At 36.9% G+C, this 15,847-nt stretch overlaps 1 protein-coding gene across 10 annotated transcripts in view; it reads right to left on the bottom strand.

Moving 5' to 3' along the window:
- The window catches only part of RTTN (rotatin), a 91,210-nt gene that overhangs the window by 42,864 nt on the left and 32,499 nt on the right, over positions 1-15,847 (bottom strand). For all 10 annotated transcript variants that reach the window (XR_012649740.1, XM_075022888.1, XM_075022890.1 and 7 more), the window contains 9 exons: positions 12,041-12,158; positions 11,663-11,759; positions 10,792-10,860; positions 10,276-10,464; positions 8,283-8,522; positions 5,190-5,334; positions 3,316-3,470; positions 1,888-2,107; positions 1-129 (listed from right to left, as the gene is read on the bottom strand). Coding sequence is in view for 9 of the 10 variants with exons in the window: in XM_075022888.1 (XP_074878989.1) it covers positions 1-129; positions 1,888-2,107; positions 3,316-3,470; positions 5,190-5,334; positions 8,283-8,522; positions 10,276-10,464; positions 10,792-10,860; positions 11,663-11,759; positions 12,041-12,158 (1,362 nt within the window). In the remaining variant the exon portion in view is untranslated. The remainder of the gene's footprint in view (positions 130-1,887; positions 2,108-3,315; positions 3,471-5,189; positions 5,335-8,282; positions 8,523-10,275; positions 10,465-10,791; positions 10,861-11,662; positions 11,760-12,040; positions 12,159-15,847) is intronic.

Here is a 15,847-nt window from a genome sequence, read left to right as displayed (position 1 = left end):
TGTATCCTTGGCTTGAGCCATCATTTCATGAGATAAGTGAAGCAAGCAAAGAACTGTGCTTTTCGTAACACCTTTTCCCATGAAAGACATAGCGTTTCCTCCCCATTCAACATAAAACGATGAGATCACCTAAGAGTGGGGGTACAAGTTTGTGGTAGCTTTACTCTAAGTAATACACAGGTAGAGTACAAACTGTCCTACACACTACTAAATCATAATTTAAACTCATGAAAAGATGGCAGATTTTTAGCTGAAATTTAAGAATTTATTTATTTATAAGTCATTAAGTCACACAATGGTTTCCTATATAGTTAAACCTCTCAAGTTCAATGGTTTTTATTTGCTTCTTCAAATGAAGAATGCAGTGGAGCTTAATAATAAGCACAATATTGAATAGAAACCTGAAAGTTTGTTTTTGATGCAAACAGTCCATTTATTGTACCCAGTTTTTTATACTATGTTTGGAATTAAAAATATAATTTCTTTTCAAAATTCTGTGTTCAAGAAAAAGGTTAATTTACATGTTTTATTGTGATTTGAATTGGAATGAATATATCAGCTTTCTATATCAAATTCTAATCAACAGAAATAAAGGTCACTGGATCATAACATAAAATAAATGGTCTCTAACCAAATATCTAACCATACATGTTAAAATAAAAAGCATGCTGCTTTCAACAGAACATGACCAAGAATATTTTTTTAAAAATTATAATCTTAAGACTTACACTTCTGGATGTATTTTTCTCCCCAAAGCATGGCAATCTAAACCTCTCCATTTTTGCTGCTGTTCTTTCTTTCAGTGTCCCACTCCACAAGAATTCCTTTCAAACCCACTTTCTTCCCTCCCCTCAAAAAGAAACCTACATTTACTTTCATATTTAGGCAAGTAAAACTGCGTAATTCTTCTGCACATAGAGCTTATGTATTACCAGTTGATTTCATTCCATAACATTTATTAAGATTTTGTCCACTAATAATCTTTCTTTCACATGGCACAATCTATCCCCTTGGTACCATTTTTAGTCTAGATTTCAAACTGCAGAACTCATCTAATCAAATAGCTCTAAAATATTTGTTTCTACTCAAGAAATCTTGGCAGGTTAAGACCTCCCCCTAAAAGACTATCTTTTTTTTCATTACAAATAGATTATCATCTGTATACAAACTTTCCTGACACTTATCTGGTTGCTATTCACATCATTCAGAATCACAAATGAATCAAAACTACTTTAAGACTTTTCCAAGCCTCTACCAATGCAACAAATAGATTTTAGTATTTGAAACTACAAAGAAAACTTCTGAATACTCATAAAACAATCAGAAAGCCGGATCTATGCTTTTCCTACAGTTTTAAGGAGACTGGAGTTCTCAAAAGATGAAATTTTAGGAGCAAAAACTAATTGCCTGTCACATTCATGGACTTAGCAAACGAATAAGAACACTGAAAACAAGAATGAAATTTTGGCTTCCCAACAACTGCAGCATCTTGAATTACCTCTTTTCTGCCTTCTTGGTGTTAATAACCCACCTAATGAGTTACTGCTCCCCCAGACTCCCTTTCACACATGGATTTTGCCTGTGGGAGATCTTGGATTTTTCCTCTTAGTTTCAGTTATTAAAAAACCCAAACACATCTATTTTTCATCTTGCTTAAAGTATAGTCACTTTATATTACCTCTTAAATAGGGGATGAAGGCACACACAATATAACCTATCATCATAAGTACAGATACACATCACTCAATCTAGTCTCCATATTTTTGCTATTTACTTAGCAGAAAAAAAAGCATCTTTCCTACACCTATTCCTAGTAATGATATTCACTAGAAGTACATCCTAAAAATTATAGTGTCGTTACACAGTTCTTTATCATAAGCTACTTACCTCAAGAAGACCTGTTAAATATTTTTTACAAATTGTGACAGATTCAGCTGCAGCAGAGTAGGTACTCCAGTCCGGAAGTGCGGTAACATGAACCATTCCTTGTAATGTTCTCTCCAGTGAAGGAAGTCCGTAAAAATGCGGTGCATCCGTTAGCCTTAAGCATTGTAGCAGCTTCAGAGCCAGCTCAGTTCTGAAAGAGCCAGCAAGTTCCAAGGCCTCTCTGGTTTAATTGTAAGAAGCAAAAAAAATCAACTGTCAACATGAAACTATTATAATGAATCATTTTACAAGAGGCCAACGCCTCATTCTTCTTACTGTTAAGTCTATGAGTCTCAGCATCTCAATTATTACTATTGCCTTATGCGCAAATTAACATGGAATTAAATTTGACATTTCTAGCTTCACCTAGGTTCTGAAAGCATAATATTGCATCTGATTATAACAGGGCTGCTTAACCAAAATAGGGCAAATTAGATGTAACTCTAATTATTAAGGAGCATGTTAAATAAAGAGCAAGAGTTTGAAGATGATGGATAACATAACAAGAAGAGTTGCAAAGCTTAGTAGCTACGCTTATGTTTGTTGTGGTTCAAGAGACAAGTTTAAAAATATTTCCCACAAAATACTATCAATCTAGAATTCAGGTAGATAGAAAATACAGGAGTGTGAGATATAACTAGCAGGGATTTCTGTATTCCTCCCTTTTCCTGCTGGCAAAATTTTTAGAAAATTAATAACCGTGTGGGAAGAATGATGAAGGTAACATTTTGAAAGTATCTTTACAAACAGTTATGTTGTGGCACTTAATTAAAACATATTATCTTAGGCTGCAATTTTAGTATCTCTTAGAATACACTTGGACAGAGAGATTTAGTGTGAGAAAATGTTATATTACAAATTCAGAGGAAAAAAAATAACAGAAATTCATTTCTGTGTTTGCTTGACTGACAGAAAAAAGTTGGAACTTCATGCTGGAAGTAACTGTCCTAAATAACCACTAATGTGCACTGATGTACTGTATTAGGCCTAAAAGGAGTTCCATGAAAATAAATATTTGTTGATTTCTCAAATATTTCAATTTTTTACTCTGCTATAAACAAATGCTACAAAATCAACCGAGTTATCATTTGCTTGTGCAAATTTCCAGCATTGAAAAAAAAAAGCCCATCTTCTTTCTGCCGTTTAATTATCATTTGCTGAAAAAGTGACCACTAGTACATGCTCTTCCAAGTTCCCCAGTTAATTTCCTAATTTTACTGTGAAAAAGGCCTATCTAATGTTGATCTTCACTTTGAGTATATTCCATTTTTACAGTTTAAAATGATTGAGTCATGATGTAATTCTATCCAAATTCTGACAGAAATACAGCAGCAGTAGATATTATGATCCCCCATCAGAATTACACTGGCAGGTCCATTTACACTGTACCTGTCAGTCACTGACATGGAACAAAATAACAATGTGTTAAAAAGACGAATGAGTTCTTTATCCAGTTGCTGCCTGACAGCAGTCTGAATTTCATCTATTTCATCCTGCACTTGGGATTCTGGTCGCACCAGCAGGCCCAAAAGGGATTTTGGCTTCTAAAAGAAAAGAATAGAAATACAGTCACATAATGCATTGTTTAAATCTTATTTTAATACCCACACTAAAGCCATTTTTCTGTTGAGAGCTTGCAAATCACGCACATTATAAATCACAAATTCCATGATTATTTTACTAAGAATTATTTCTGTAGAAAGCATAGTAAAAAATTCCTGTAATTACCAATTACTTGAATCTTGAATCTACTAAATGCCATAAAAGAATCTACTGTTAAGGCCTTTAAAATTTCCTGACATTAAGCCATGACAAGGTGTATTTTGAAGCATGAAAGAAAAGTCAAAATTATATACAGCAATAACTTGCAATAAAAAAAAACAGATCACAAAAACCAGAAAACACATAGTAGAAATATTAGTTCAAGTTGTATCTTGTATGTCTCAGTTGCTTGAAAAACTTAAAATCATTTGATAGAAAGATTTTATATTAATATATTGAACAGGTCATACTTACGAAATTTTATAGGATTCCCAGTTATCCATATAAATTGAAGTACCTGAATTCTGTAGTAACTGAAACAAAGTCTACTAGCATTTTTTTTTCTGAAATGGTTAGATTGTATTTTAAAATCGGAAAATGCAAGTGCATGTAGACTGTACTTAACATATGATATCCTTTGTAAGACCATGAATGATCTTACACTTGGGCAGTATGCCCTTGCTTTGTGAAGAACAGTATTTTGCAAACTTCTAAAACTGCAGCCATCACTTTTAACCTTGGCATTTAACTATTGTTTTTATACACTAAGATTGAATTATTATATTTTGACAAATATAAAAGTTGTTTTATACTGCTTTATGATGTTCATTTCCCATTTATTTTTATACTATCCAATTTTACACATCTTAAATGAACAGTATGGGATAGAACAGATCTCAAATAGAAAGCACAGGATTCTAGAAAACTGAAAAAAAATTACATTCTTTCAATACTATACATGCATTTTAACTACAGCAACTGAGCTGTACACTCATAATACCTTCCTCATGCTTATAAAAATATTTTACTTAGATATATTATAACCATTTAAAATGAAAACTTAAGCGACAGACACACTGAAAACAAAAACTTCTATCCTAACTTTCAGGTTTTGTTCTTAATGCAAGACAGATAACGTTCATTTATATCTCTTTGCCAAACAGAAGGTTCCAAAACACCTGTGTGAACTTCAACCTTTAAGTTACATAGATAATACATACATAATTATGTAGCTAAGCATACTTTATACAGCTGTATATGTATGTACACACATATGCATGTATAGTTACATAGTTAACCATATCATATATTAGTTATATGTACATATAGAGCTCTGCACAGAGCTATGCATAGCTAACTATAGTTATATGGCTCTATACAATGTATTACTGTAGTTAACTACACCAGAGCAAGACACACACAGGTAGATGTTGTTTCCTTCCGGCAAACGTAATACCTGGGTTTAGAGAAACAATTCATATACCAAGTAAAGGAGAGAAGGAAGTTTATTCTTGCTTGAAGTTAACTTCCCCAAGCACTAGAACTGTAGCAGTGACCACAAAGTAGCAGACATTAATACCACAAGATCTCCTATTTCTTGCTTTTGTTAATAGAAGTCATTTCGCTTGAGGAATGAACTCACCAGAAAAAAAAACACCCAACCAGTTCACAGTTATATAATTTCTTACAGTCTACAGCTAACTTCTTAGGTATATTCTTACATTTTTAAGCAATGATTTCAAAATCCACTTTAGATGGTCTGACTCCAAACTTGATCTCTGGTCTCTAAGCAATTTGTTTAAAAATCTTAAGACATCTACTAAAAGCTTCTCATCCTCCACAGAAGCTGGAAGCACTTGCAGAAACCTGCAATGCAAACGAAAATATTTACTTTCATACTTGTAGCACATTAAAGGAGAGTTTAAGATCTTGGCCTAACAGGACTGAAGTCACCTGCAAATGTGGAATTTATATAGAGTGAATATGTATATTACATATATTTACATATAGCAAATACGGAATTATATTTATTATATTATACGTATCATATATATTAAATATTTTTAAATACTTTTACATAAAAATCATTATACTTAAATACTATTGTACATTTATTGTGTATTATAATATAAAATTGCTATATATATTAAAAAGTGTATTTACATGTAGTAAGCATGAAATTGCATATAATAAAAGGTAGAAAAATCTGAACAGGCTCACAGACAGGAAAGAAAAAAGGTAATTACTAGCAATTCATAATAATTGCAAAGCCTACCTATGCATTTTAAATATCCTTATTTTAAATACAATATTCTTACTTTTTGCTGGGTTTGTGTATGTAAATTACAGAATCACATAATCATTGAGGTTGGAAGGGACCTCTGGAGGTCATCTGGTCCAACCACCCTGTTCATGCAGGGACACCTGGAGCTGGTTGCTCAGGACCATGTCCCAGCAGCTTTTGAGTATCTCCAAGGATGGAGATGCCACAACCTCTCTGGGCAACCTGTGCCAGTGCTCAGTCACCCCTAGAGTAAAAAAGCGTTTTCTGATGTTCAGAGGGAACCTCCTGCGTTTCAGTGTCTGCCCATTGCCTCTGGTCCTGTCACTGGGCACCACTGGAAAGAGCCTGGTTTCATCTTCCTTATACCCTCCCTTCAGGTACTTGTACACATTGGCAAGATCCCCCCTCTGAGCTCTCTCTTCTACAGACTAACCAGTCCCAGCTCCCTCGGCCTTTCTTCATAGGAAAGATGCTCCAGTCTTTTTATTGTTTTTGTGGTGCTTTGTTGGACTCTCTAGTATGTCCATGTCTCATACTGGGGAGTCCAGAACTGGACCCAGCACTCCAGATGTGGCCTCATCAGTGCTTAGTAGAGGGGAAGGATCACCTCCCTAGACCTGGTGGCAACAGTCCTCCTAATGCAGTTAGCCTTCTTTGCTGCAAAAGCACATTGCTGGCTCACGTTCAGCTTGGTGTCCACCAGGATCCCCAGGCCCTTTTCTGAAAAGCTGCTTTCCAGCTTGGTGAACCTCAGCATGGGGTTGTTCCTACCCAGGTGCAGGACTTTGCACCTCCCCTTGTTGAACTTCATGAGGTTTCTGTTAGCCCACTTCTCCAGCCTTTTGAGGTCCCTCTGGATGGCAGCACAACCCTGGCATATCAGCCACTCCTCCCAGTTTTGTAACATAAGCAAAATTCCTGAGGGTTCATTCTCCCTCATCATCCCAATCATTAATGAAGATGAACAGAATTGGATCCAGTATTGATCCCCGGGGCACACTGCTAGTTACTGCCTTCTAACTGGACTTCATACCACTGATCATCATCCTCTGGACCCGGCCATTCAGCCAGTTTACCATCCATCTCACTGTCTGCTCATCCAGCCCATACGTCATGAGCTTCTCTACAATGATCTTATGGGAGAGAGTGTCAAAAAGCCTTCCTGAAGTCAAAGTAGACAATATCCACTGCTCTATGCTCATTTACCAAGCCAGTCACTTTATTGTAGAAGAGTATCAGCAGGCTGGTCAAACACAACTTCTCCTTGGTGAATCCAGACAGACTACTCCTGAATGACCTTCTTGTTGGTCATGTGCCTGAAAATGGTTTCCAGGATTAGCTACTCTGTCACCTTCCCAGGGACTGAGGTGAGGCTGACTGGCCTATAGTTCCCTGGGTCCTCCTTCCTGCCCCTCTTGAAGATAGGAGCGACATTTGCTTTCCTCCCATTCTCAGGCACCTCTCCCAATCACCTTGATTGATCAAAGTGGACAGGAAATTACATTAGTCAAGATACACTTGTGGGTGCATCCCATCAGGGCCCATGGATTTATGTATGTCCAGTTTGCTTACATGTTCCCTAACTGATCCTCTTCTACCAACAGTAGGTCTTTCTTGCTCCAGACTTTCGCCCTGGTGTGTGGGACCTGGGATTCCTGAAGGCTGGTCTTGCTAGTAAAGTCTGAGGTGAAGCAGGCATTCAGGACCTCAGCCTTTTCCATGTCCTGTGTCACTGGGGTCCCTGTCCCATTCATCAGCGAGCCCACATTTTCCATAGCCTTCCCTTTGTCACCTATGTACTTATAGAAGCCCTTCTTGTTGCCGTCCTCACCAGTTTGATTTCCAGGTGGGATTTTGGCTTTCTTAACTGCATCTCTGCACGCTTGGGCAGTGTCTATATTTCTCCCAAGTTACTTGTTCCTATTTCCACCCTCTGTAGGCTTCCTTTTTGTGTATGAGTTTTGCCAGGAGGTCCTTGTTCACCCATGCCGGCCTCCTAGTACGGACCACTCTTGAGCTCGGAGGTGGCAATCATTGAATATTAACCAGCTTTCTTGGGCCTCTCTTCCCTCCAGGGCCTGATTCTATGAGACACTAACAATGAGATCTTTGAAGAGGCCAAAGTCTCCTCTCCTGAAATCCAACACTGTGATCTTGCTTTGTGCCCTCATCCCTCTTCTCAGGATCCTGAACTCCACCACCTCACCGTCACTGCAGCAAAGCTGCTATAGACCTTAACAATCCTAACGAGCCCTTGCTTGTTTGTGAGTATGAGGTCCAGCAGAGCACTTCTCCTTGTTGGCTCCTCTGTCACCTGGATGAGGAATTTGTCACTGATGGTCTCCAAGAATCTGCTGGATTGCTTATGCCCTGCTGCATTGTCCTTCCAGCAGACACAGGGAACAACACATACATATCAAGATCAGAGGTGCATGGACAATCAATTCCATAAATTTAAAATATGAAAATTAGTAAATTTACAATTTAAGCATCATAATCTTTAATGGATTTCTGTAGTCAATACACTTACCTGTTTATTGCTTTTTGCCAAACAAAGCTCTTCAAAGTGGTTCCACAAGACCCAGAACTGCATTTCAATGCAAGTGTGTCATTCAGAATGTAAAAACTAAGCCTAGTGAGAGCAGCCCTAACACCCCTGTGGGACACTGCCTGAATGATTGAATTAAGACAATCCTGCAGTCCATAGTTTGTGTGAGTTATTTTGAGTATAAGAATGTCTTCTGAGGACAGTTTTAGTGAGTCTAAAAATCTGAAAAGGCATAAGAGAAAAATTATTAACAGCCAGTATCTTTACAAACTATTTCAGTGAGTGTTGACTCCTTTACTTCCCAGTTCAAATGACAAGTCAAAACATAAATTGCATTAAAATTTTATTTTTGTTAACCAATGATCCTCCCCTCCACCTCCAAAAAACCCAAAACCCGACAATAACAAACACCACCACCTGTGAGAGACTGAAGGAGTTAGTGTCTCAAACATTGAGTGGGGCAAGTTCTGCATAACACCAAACTCTGCCTAGCAAGGAATCACAGGTGAAAAGAAGCCCATCAGCAACAGGAGGGGGAGGCTGTGCTGGTGGGTGCACAGCTCCCTGTTCTGAGGTGCTGTTCTGATGAGCTGAACAGGGCAGCTCACCACAGATGGAGAAAGATCATGTCTGCAGGGAAGGGGAAGCTACTCCCCAAACGACCCCACAGCCCAAAGACTACCTAATTAGCCTAATGAGTTCGAGTGCCCGCCCCCAAAGGAGGGGTAGGGATGATAAAAGGACACAAACTGAAGCCTTGTGGGCACAAGCCCACCAGAACTGGAGCTCTTGGCTGGCCTTACTGTCTGCCCTCAACTGATTCCCAGATAAGCCAGGCCTGTAGTATATGTTTGGTGATGCATGGTTAGCACATGTTACACCGTTTACTGACATAGTTTGATGCCAATTTTTGTTCTGAGCATACCAATTTCGGTGGTGAGCATGCCAGTTCTTGTTGTGAGCGAATAAAAGTTGAGTTTTGTGAGTTAAAGGATCCCTGGCATAGTTTCACTTCAATCCTGACCTGGGAATCAGCAAACTTGAGTCATCATCCTGAGAAATTGGGACATGACACCACTACATTTAAATGCCAAGCTGTTTGGGTTCCTTGGAAAAAATGGCACCTCTCAAAGTTACTTGAAAGGTGCTATTCACACTGTTTGTAATGAACTCTTCTTCCATGCTATTGTAAATGTTGGTCACTTGGACTATACTATTTTCCTATTTTCTTTTTAAGACATTGCTTTGTTTTTGCCTGAGGGAACTTAAAATTAAAATGATTTCTCAAATCAATAACTGCAGTTTCCAATGGCTCAGAACCACACTGTTTACTAATAAAACTTGCAGGACCCCTTAAAGGGCACAAAGCAAAAACTAAAAAATTATCAACATGGACAGAGATGTAGATACAAGCATTTCAGTCCTACTAAATCAAGAATCTAAGACATTAAGTTCTGTACACAAAATAGTCTCAAAGAGAGAAATTATGCTTACTCAAGAGCTAACCAAAGGATGTAAAGGGAATTTTCTTCATTATCTACCATAATTCTTAGTATTACCATTAAAAAAAAATAATTATTTCAAATTTAAATCCCCAAGAAAATAGAAAAATTAAATCATGCAACTATAAAGGGGAAAAAAGGCAGCTCCCTAATAAAAAAAAAAAAAAAAAAAAGACTACAAAGAAAAACAGTCACAGAGCCCTTAAAATTGTTTGAAATTAGTCTGACCACCAATAAAAGTTGGATCAAGCTCTAGACTTCATGTATAAATGCAATTTAGGTAAAACATTAGCTGTGACAATATATCTACAGCCTCTTGGGATGTGATCCTTTAAGTTTAAAATAAAAGGACAGCATTCTCAAACCAGTAACAACTTGAGCTGCTGTTTGAAGTTGAAAACCTATTTAAACTTGATGGAACACAAATTTAATTGAAATATATTGGGATTTAAAATCAAGATAAAATGGCTCACGTTTCTGCTTCCTTCTCGTAATTTATCAGTTGCAATAAGTTTTCAATCCCATTGTACCATGACAGATTCCAAGCCATCTTAAGCATATCTGACACAGGTTTCATAGACAAGCACTCAGAAGACAATGGCACCACAACAGTATTAGGGCTAACTACATGATGAGCAGTGATCCTGACTGGGAGATGATACCTAAAAAAAAAAAAAAAAAATTATAAAAATTTTTAAAAGTTGTGGTTTGTTTTGGTTTGGGGGTTGGGGTTTTTTTGTGGTTTTTTTTTAATTAAATGCTCTACTACAGCAAGATTTTAAATTTGCAAATAAAGTTTTTGAAAATCTTTTTCAGAGAACAAGACTTTGAAAAAAACCTCCATGCTTAAAATGCAGACAACTTTGGATTTTACATCAAAGGTTTCCCTTCATTCTCCCACCTCCATACTTCAGGAAGGACAGCAAATGGAAAGCAGCAAAGTTAACTGTTAAAAAAACAAAACAAAACAAAAAACCACCCACACATACCTTCTAACAACAGCAACAGGTAAACTGAAGGCAGGTAGGCCAGTATCATTACTGGTTATGCCATCAGCCCTGCAAAAGATTAAGTTATAGCTGTTACTGTCTATTTTAAGCTTAGATTTTCTACTAATGAGACACTTATTTTTTTATTATTCAGATATAGCTGTATTTTTTCCTCCAGATAGCTCTTTAGTAACCCATTGATGAATAACTTGTATGAATAAACAAGGTTTCTTCATGATTATGGAATATTAAGATAATTCTTAATCACACACATACAGAATACTTGTTGAAGATATACTGCACATAAAAATGAAATTAAAGATAACATACCAAAGCACATGCTTGTTTCCTTTTTCATATTAGAGAAAAAATATGCATTATAGTTCTTTTCAGTATATTTCATGTGTGTGAATTCTAAAAGCATATTTTTTCTGAGGTATATGCAAATTTCAAATAATAAAATATCATAAGCTAAGGTCGGATGGTTTAAGGAAAATTGCTACACTTAAAAGCCAAAGTCAATAGGAGAATTCTAATTAAGTCAAAAAAACCTTGCCTACAGCTAGCTATTTGATTTGTGTAGTTCCCATTTATGGGAAAGATGGATTACAGACCAATCAGGGTTTTCTGAAAATTAAAATAAACTTAAAGTTAACACTGAGGTACAAAGTATTTAAACTGCAAAAATATGCCATGTAGACTGATACAGCATGCAACCCAAGTACTGAAACAATTTGTTTGGCCTACAAATATGCAATTGTGGATATATAAAAGTTTGGGCCATAATTTGTTTGGATATATATAAACTTATTTTCATTAAATCCTTAAATTTTGACTAGAGAATATGCCGTATAAAACTGTTTTTTCATACCATGTTTCTGTCCTTGCTACTTCATCAAACAACAGAAGACAAAGCAATACTGTAGTTTCAGTTAAAACAGCACGATCATTTTGGAATATCAGGGAAACTGAATAAAATAAAGATATTTAATAATGTGTTAGGAAAACATTGACATTTAATAATATATAGAAGGACACTCATTAAAAAGAACTGATTTCCACAGTCATTTTGCCAACATCTTCAACAGATGGCACAACATGGGTAACACAAGCACACAATGATTTATCTTTAAATATTAGAGACTCTGAAGTGATCCAAGGTTCTTAAGAAGGCTTTTGGTTAAATGTCTAACCATATTTTACACATTTGCTTTCCCCACATGTATTACAGTCAAAATAGAATCTTTACCTCTGAATAGTAAAAGCAGTAAAGATGACTGCTGTGCTAGGGACAGACGAACAACTGGGTCAGCATACACAAGTTTGCGTAAGAGTGTTAGACATGGTAACACTATGGATTCCATAAGCTGCAGGAAGAGAGAAAAAAAAATTAAATACAGATAACAATTAGGATAATCTTACGAGATGCTTAATTCAAACTGGCATGCTACAAAGCAATCCATCCCGTCATTTATAGTGGAGAAACTTAGAGCTTTCTTAGACAAGCACATTTCATCCAGAAGATAAATGCATTTTGATTAGAAAATATTTACACACTTCTGGTTTTATTTTATTAGTAATTGATGATCCTTTTATTGGTCTCTGGCATCATAACACAATTATAACATTTGCTTTCAAAAATATCTAAGAAGCATATGTCAGCTGAAGGTTTTCCAAAAAACCCCAAATATTTACAACCATGTAAGTTTGTTTTTTGTTTTGTTTTGTTTTGTTTTTTTAAATGCAAATAGCTTATTGTGTCACATTCATTGTCTGGGTCCCAACCTTTCAGATCAGGAAACCTAAAGGGAAAGGAGTTTGCTAAAAGTTAAAGTATCAGTGAATGGCCAAAAATATGAGCAAAGTCACTGCTCCTAAGAATGAGAAGACAGTATGTCTTTCACAGTATCATTACATGGCTTGTCTGAGGTTCTGCCTTAAAATTTTTTGTAAGCTGCATCACCAAACACAGTTTAGTTTAATATCGAATAAACAAAAACCCTGCTTATTTAGTATGGAAAGTCTTTTGCACAGCTATATATAAAGACTTATTTAAATGGTGCTTTTTCTGTCTACTACTTTATCCTTTTCTTGGTAGCCACTTTTCTAAGAACATGTAAGGGTTTTTTTGTTTGTTTGTTTGTTTTTCTTTTCTATTGATTTTAGGATTTTTGGGAAGTAGTCTGAACTGTCAAAGCTTGAGGGAGCTAAGGATGGGACGTCTACTGCTTGTGCTCAAGAGACAGGAGTAAGACTGCTTAGTTATTTTTCAGAGGAAATTGTTTACGGTTATTTTACAGAACAGAGCTTTTGGGATCCAAAACTTCTATCAACACAGAGCTGACAAACAAATTTCTGAATGCTAGCACTTTCATATACAGTGAAATTTCATATACAGCTGTCAGCTTAGGCTCTCCTGCTGACTTTATCTAAACCATTCATTGTTCAACATGTGCAATTTTAGATTTCTCCTCTAAAATACTCTGCAACTTTCATCATGTAAAGTTTTAACATCCTGTTTAGTATAGAGGTCCTACATTCCACAAGCTATATATGCAAAAGGTGTCACAACCCCTAGAGAGCTGTTGCCTGTGCCTTTCCTGGATTAAATTGGAGTTTATAAAGGGCTAAAACCATTGCTTTAAAATTTATCCTAGACCCTTACCTGTTTACGAAGATTCTGCTTAAAGCAATGTATCTCCCATGCTTGTACTTTTGTATTATTAAGTAACTATGCTAATATCTACTCACTATCCAAAACAAAACAATAGTTGCATTACTCTGTATCTCTACAAAAAGGTAAGATAGTGAAAACCTGACATTTACAACAAAAACACAGTAAAAAAAACCTGAAAAACCCAATATTTCAATTTCTCCAACTGGTTTTCAATGGCTGTGAGAGACTGGAAGAGTTAATGTCTCAAACATTGTGGTGGGACAAGTTCTGCTTAAAGACAAACCCTGCACAGCAAGGAACCCAGGTGAAAAGCCCATCAGCTCAGACATCAGCAACAGGAGGGGGAGGGCATCCTGGAGGGTACGCAGCTCCCTGTTCTGATATAAAGATCAAACTATGGCCATGTCTGCAGAGAAGAAGTTACTCCACAAATGACCCCCAAGCCCAAAGGCTCATAAACTGCTCATTAGCCTGATGAGTTTGGGTGCCCACCCAAAGGAGGGGCAAGGATGATAAAAGGACACAAACTGAAGCCCCAGGTGCACAAGTCCACTGGGACTGGACCCCTCGGCTGACTGAACCAACAGTGGACCCGGGACCTGTGAAATCTTTCTCTCTTCCTTTTTCTCTCTCTGTCTTCTTCTCTCTTTCTTTTTCCTTTTCCACAATCCCTACACCTGATCCCTTTAAGACATAAAACTGTTGACCAAGTCTGGGACTAAGAGTGCATCCAGCCGCTCCTGGGCCCTTCTCTGAAGAAGATTCTAGAAAGCAAGGGGGTCTGCTCTGAACCTCAGGACTCAACGGGAGGGCTTGCCTTATTCCCTGAATTGATATATATGGTTACCCTGGGTTACACAGTTTACAGAAGTAGTCTTATGCCAATTTCTGTTGTGAGAAACCCTGCCACCTACTACCCCTCCCCAGTTCAGTTTGCTTCTGTCATAAATAAAATCATTTAACTGATCATTTGGTGTCGTTTCACCTTAATCTAGCCCAAGGGAATTTCAAACTAAACACGGATTCCCTGGTCTGTCCAGTCTGGGTCTGACAGTGGTTTACAAAAGTATTCATATTCAAGCTATCATGAACTGGACTAGGCATTCCTTAATGCTACAGGGATAAAATAATCTTAGATACTGATAATCTGGAAAAAAAAATAAACTACCATTACCAAAGAAAAATGTCATTTTCATTAGTCTGACAAATAAGAGTAATACCACCAAGTATCAAGCAGTTCTTTTCTCTTGTACATTTCTGGGGAAAGAAGTCATTACTATATAAAAATTCTCATGGTTTCTTAAAATAACTCAGGATTTCGACTGTTGGACTACTATAACAATACTATGCAAGCAAACTAAGAAATTTGAAGAAATTTATCCAGTGAAGTGATGCTGAGGAACTTAGCCTAAATAAGCTTATATAAAATGATTTCAAATAATGAATTTCAGAAAAATTCAAGCATCAGATCAGAATATTAAAAAAATGGAAAGCTTAGTCATCTACAACAAATATACACTCAACTCTAAATGTGATCTTATCTCATAACACCCTCCCTGGTGAGCTGATCTTCTATTGGCCAGAAAATTACTTATACTTGAAATTCAATCTGACAGGAGATGTTATTGTAAGTGTAAATCTACATTTTTAATTATAATTTGCTTCAGGACTTAAGTTTAGAGACTATGATATAAAATAACACTTTTTTTTTTTTTTTTTTTTTTTTAAGGTCATTGTCGTGGTTTAACCCCAGCCAGCAACTAAGCACCACGCAGCCGCTCACTCACTCCCCGCCCCCAGTGGGATGGGGGAGAAAATCAGGAAAAGAAGTAAAACTCCTGGGTTGAGATAAGAACAGTTTAATAGAACAGAAAAGAAGAAACTAATAATTATAATGATAACACTAATAAAATGACAACAGTAGTAATAAAAGGATTGGAATGTACAAATGATGCACAGTGCAATTGCTCACCACCTGCCGACCGACACCCAGCTAGTCCCAGAGCGGTGATTCCCTGCCCCCACTTCCCAGTTCCTATATTAGATGGGACATCACACGGTATGGAATACACCGTTGGCCAGTTTGGGTCAGGTGCCCTGGCTGTGTCCTGTGCCAACTTCTTGTGCCCCTCCAGCTTTCTCGCTGGCTGGGCATGAGAAGCTGAAAAATCCTTGACTATAGTCTAAGCACTACTTAGCAACAACTGAAAACATCAGTGTTATCAACATTCTTCGCATACTGAACTCAAAACATAGCACTCTACCAGCTACTAGGAAGACAGTTAACTCTATCCCAGCTGAAACCAGGACAATCATTAAAAATTATTTTTTTTGTCTCTACTGGGAAAGCTTCAGGGAAGTTCTGGTGTATTTCAGAAC

This window comes from Buteo buteo, chromosome 3, assembly GCF_964188355.1.
Source record: "Buteo buteo chromosome 3, bButBut1.hap1.1, whole genome shotgun sequence".
Lineage (NCBI taxonomy): Eukaryota > Metazoa > Chordata > Aves > Accipitriformes > Accipitridae > Buteo > Buteo buteo.
This window is presented reverse-complemented; position numbering and strand designations above follow the sequence as displayed.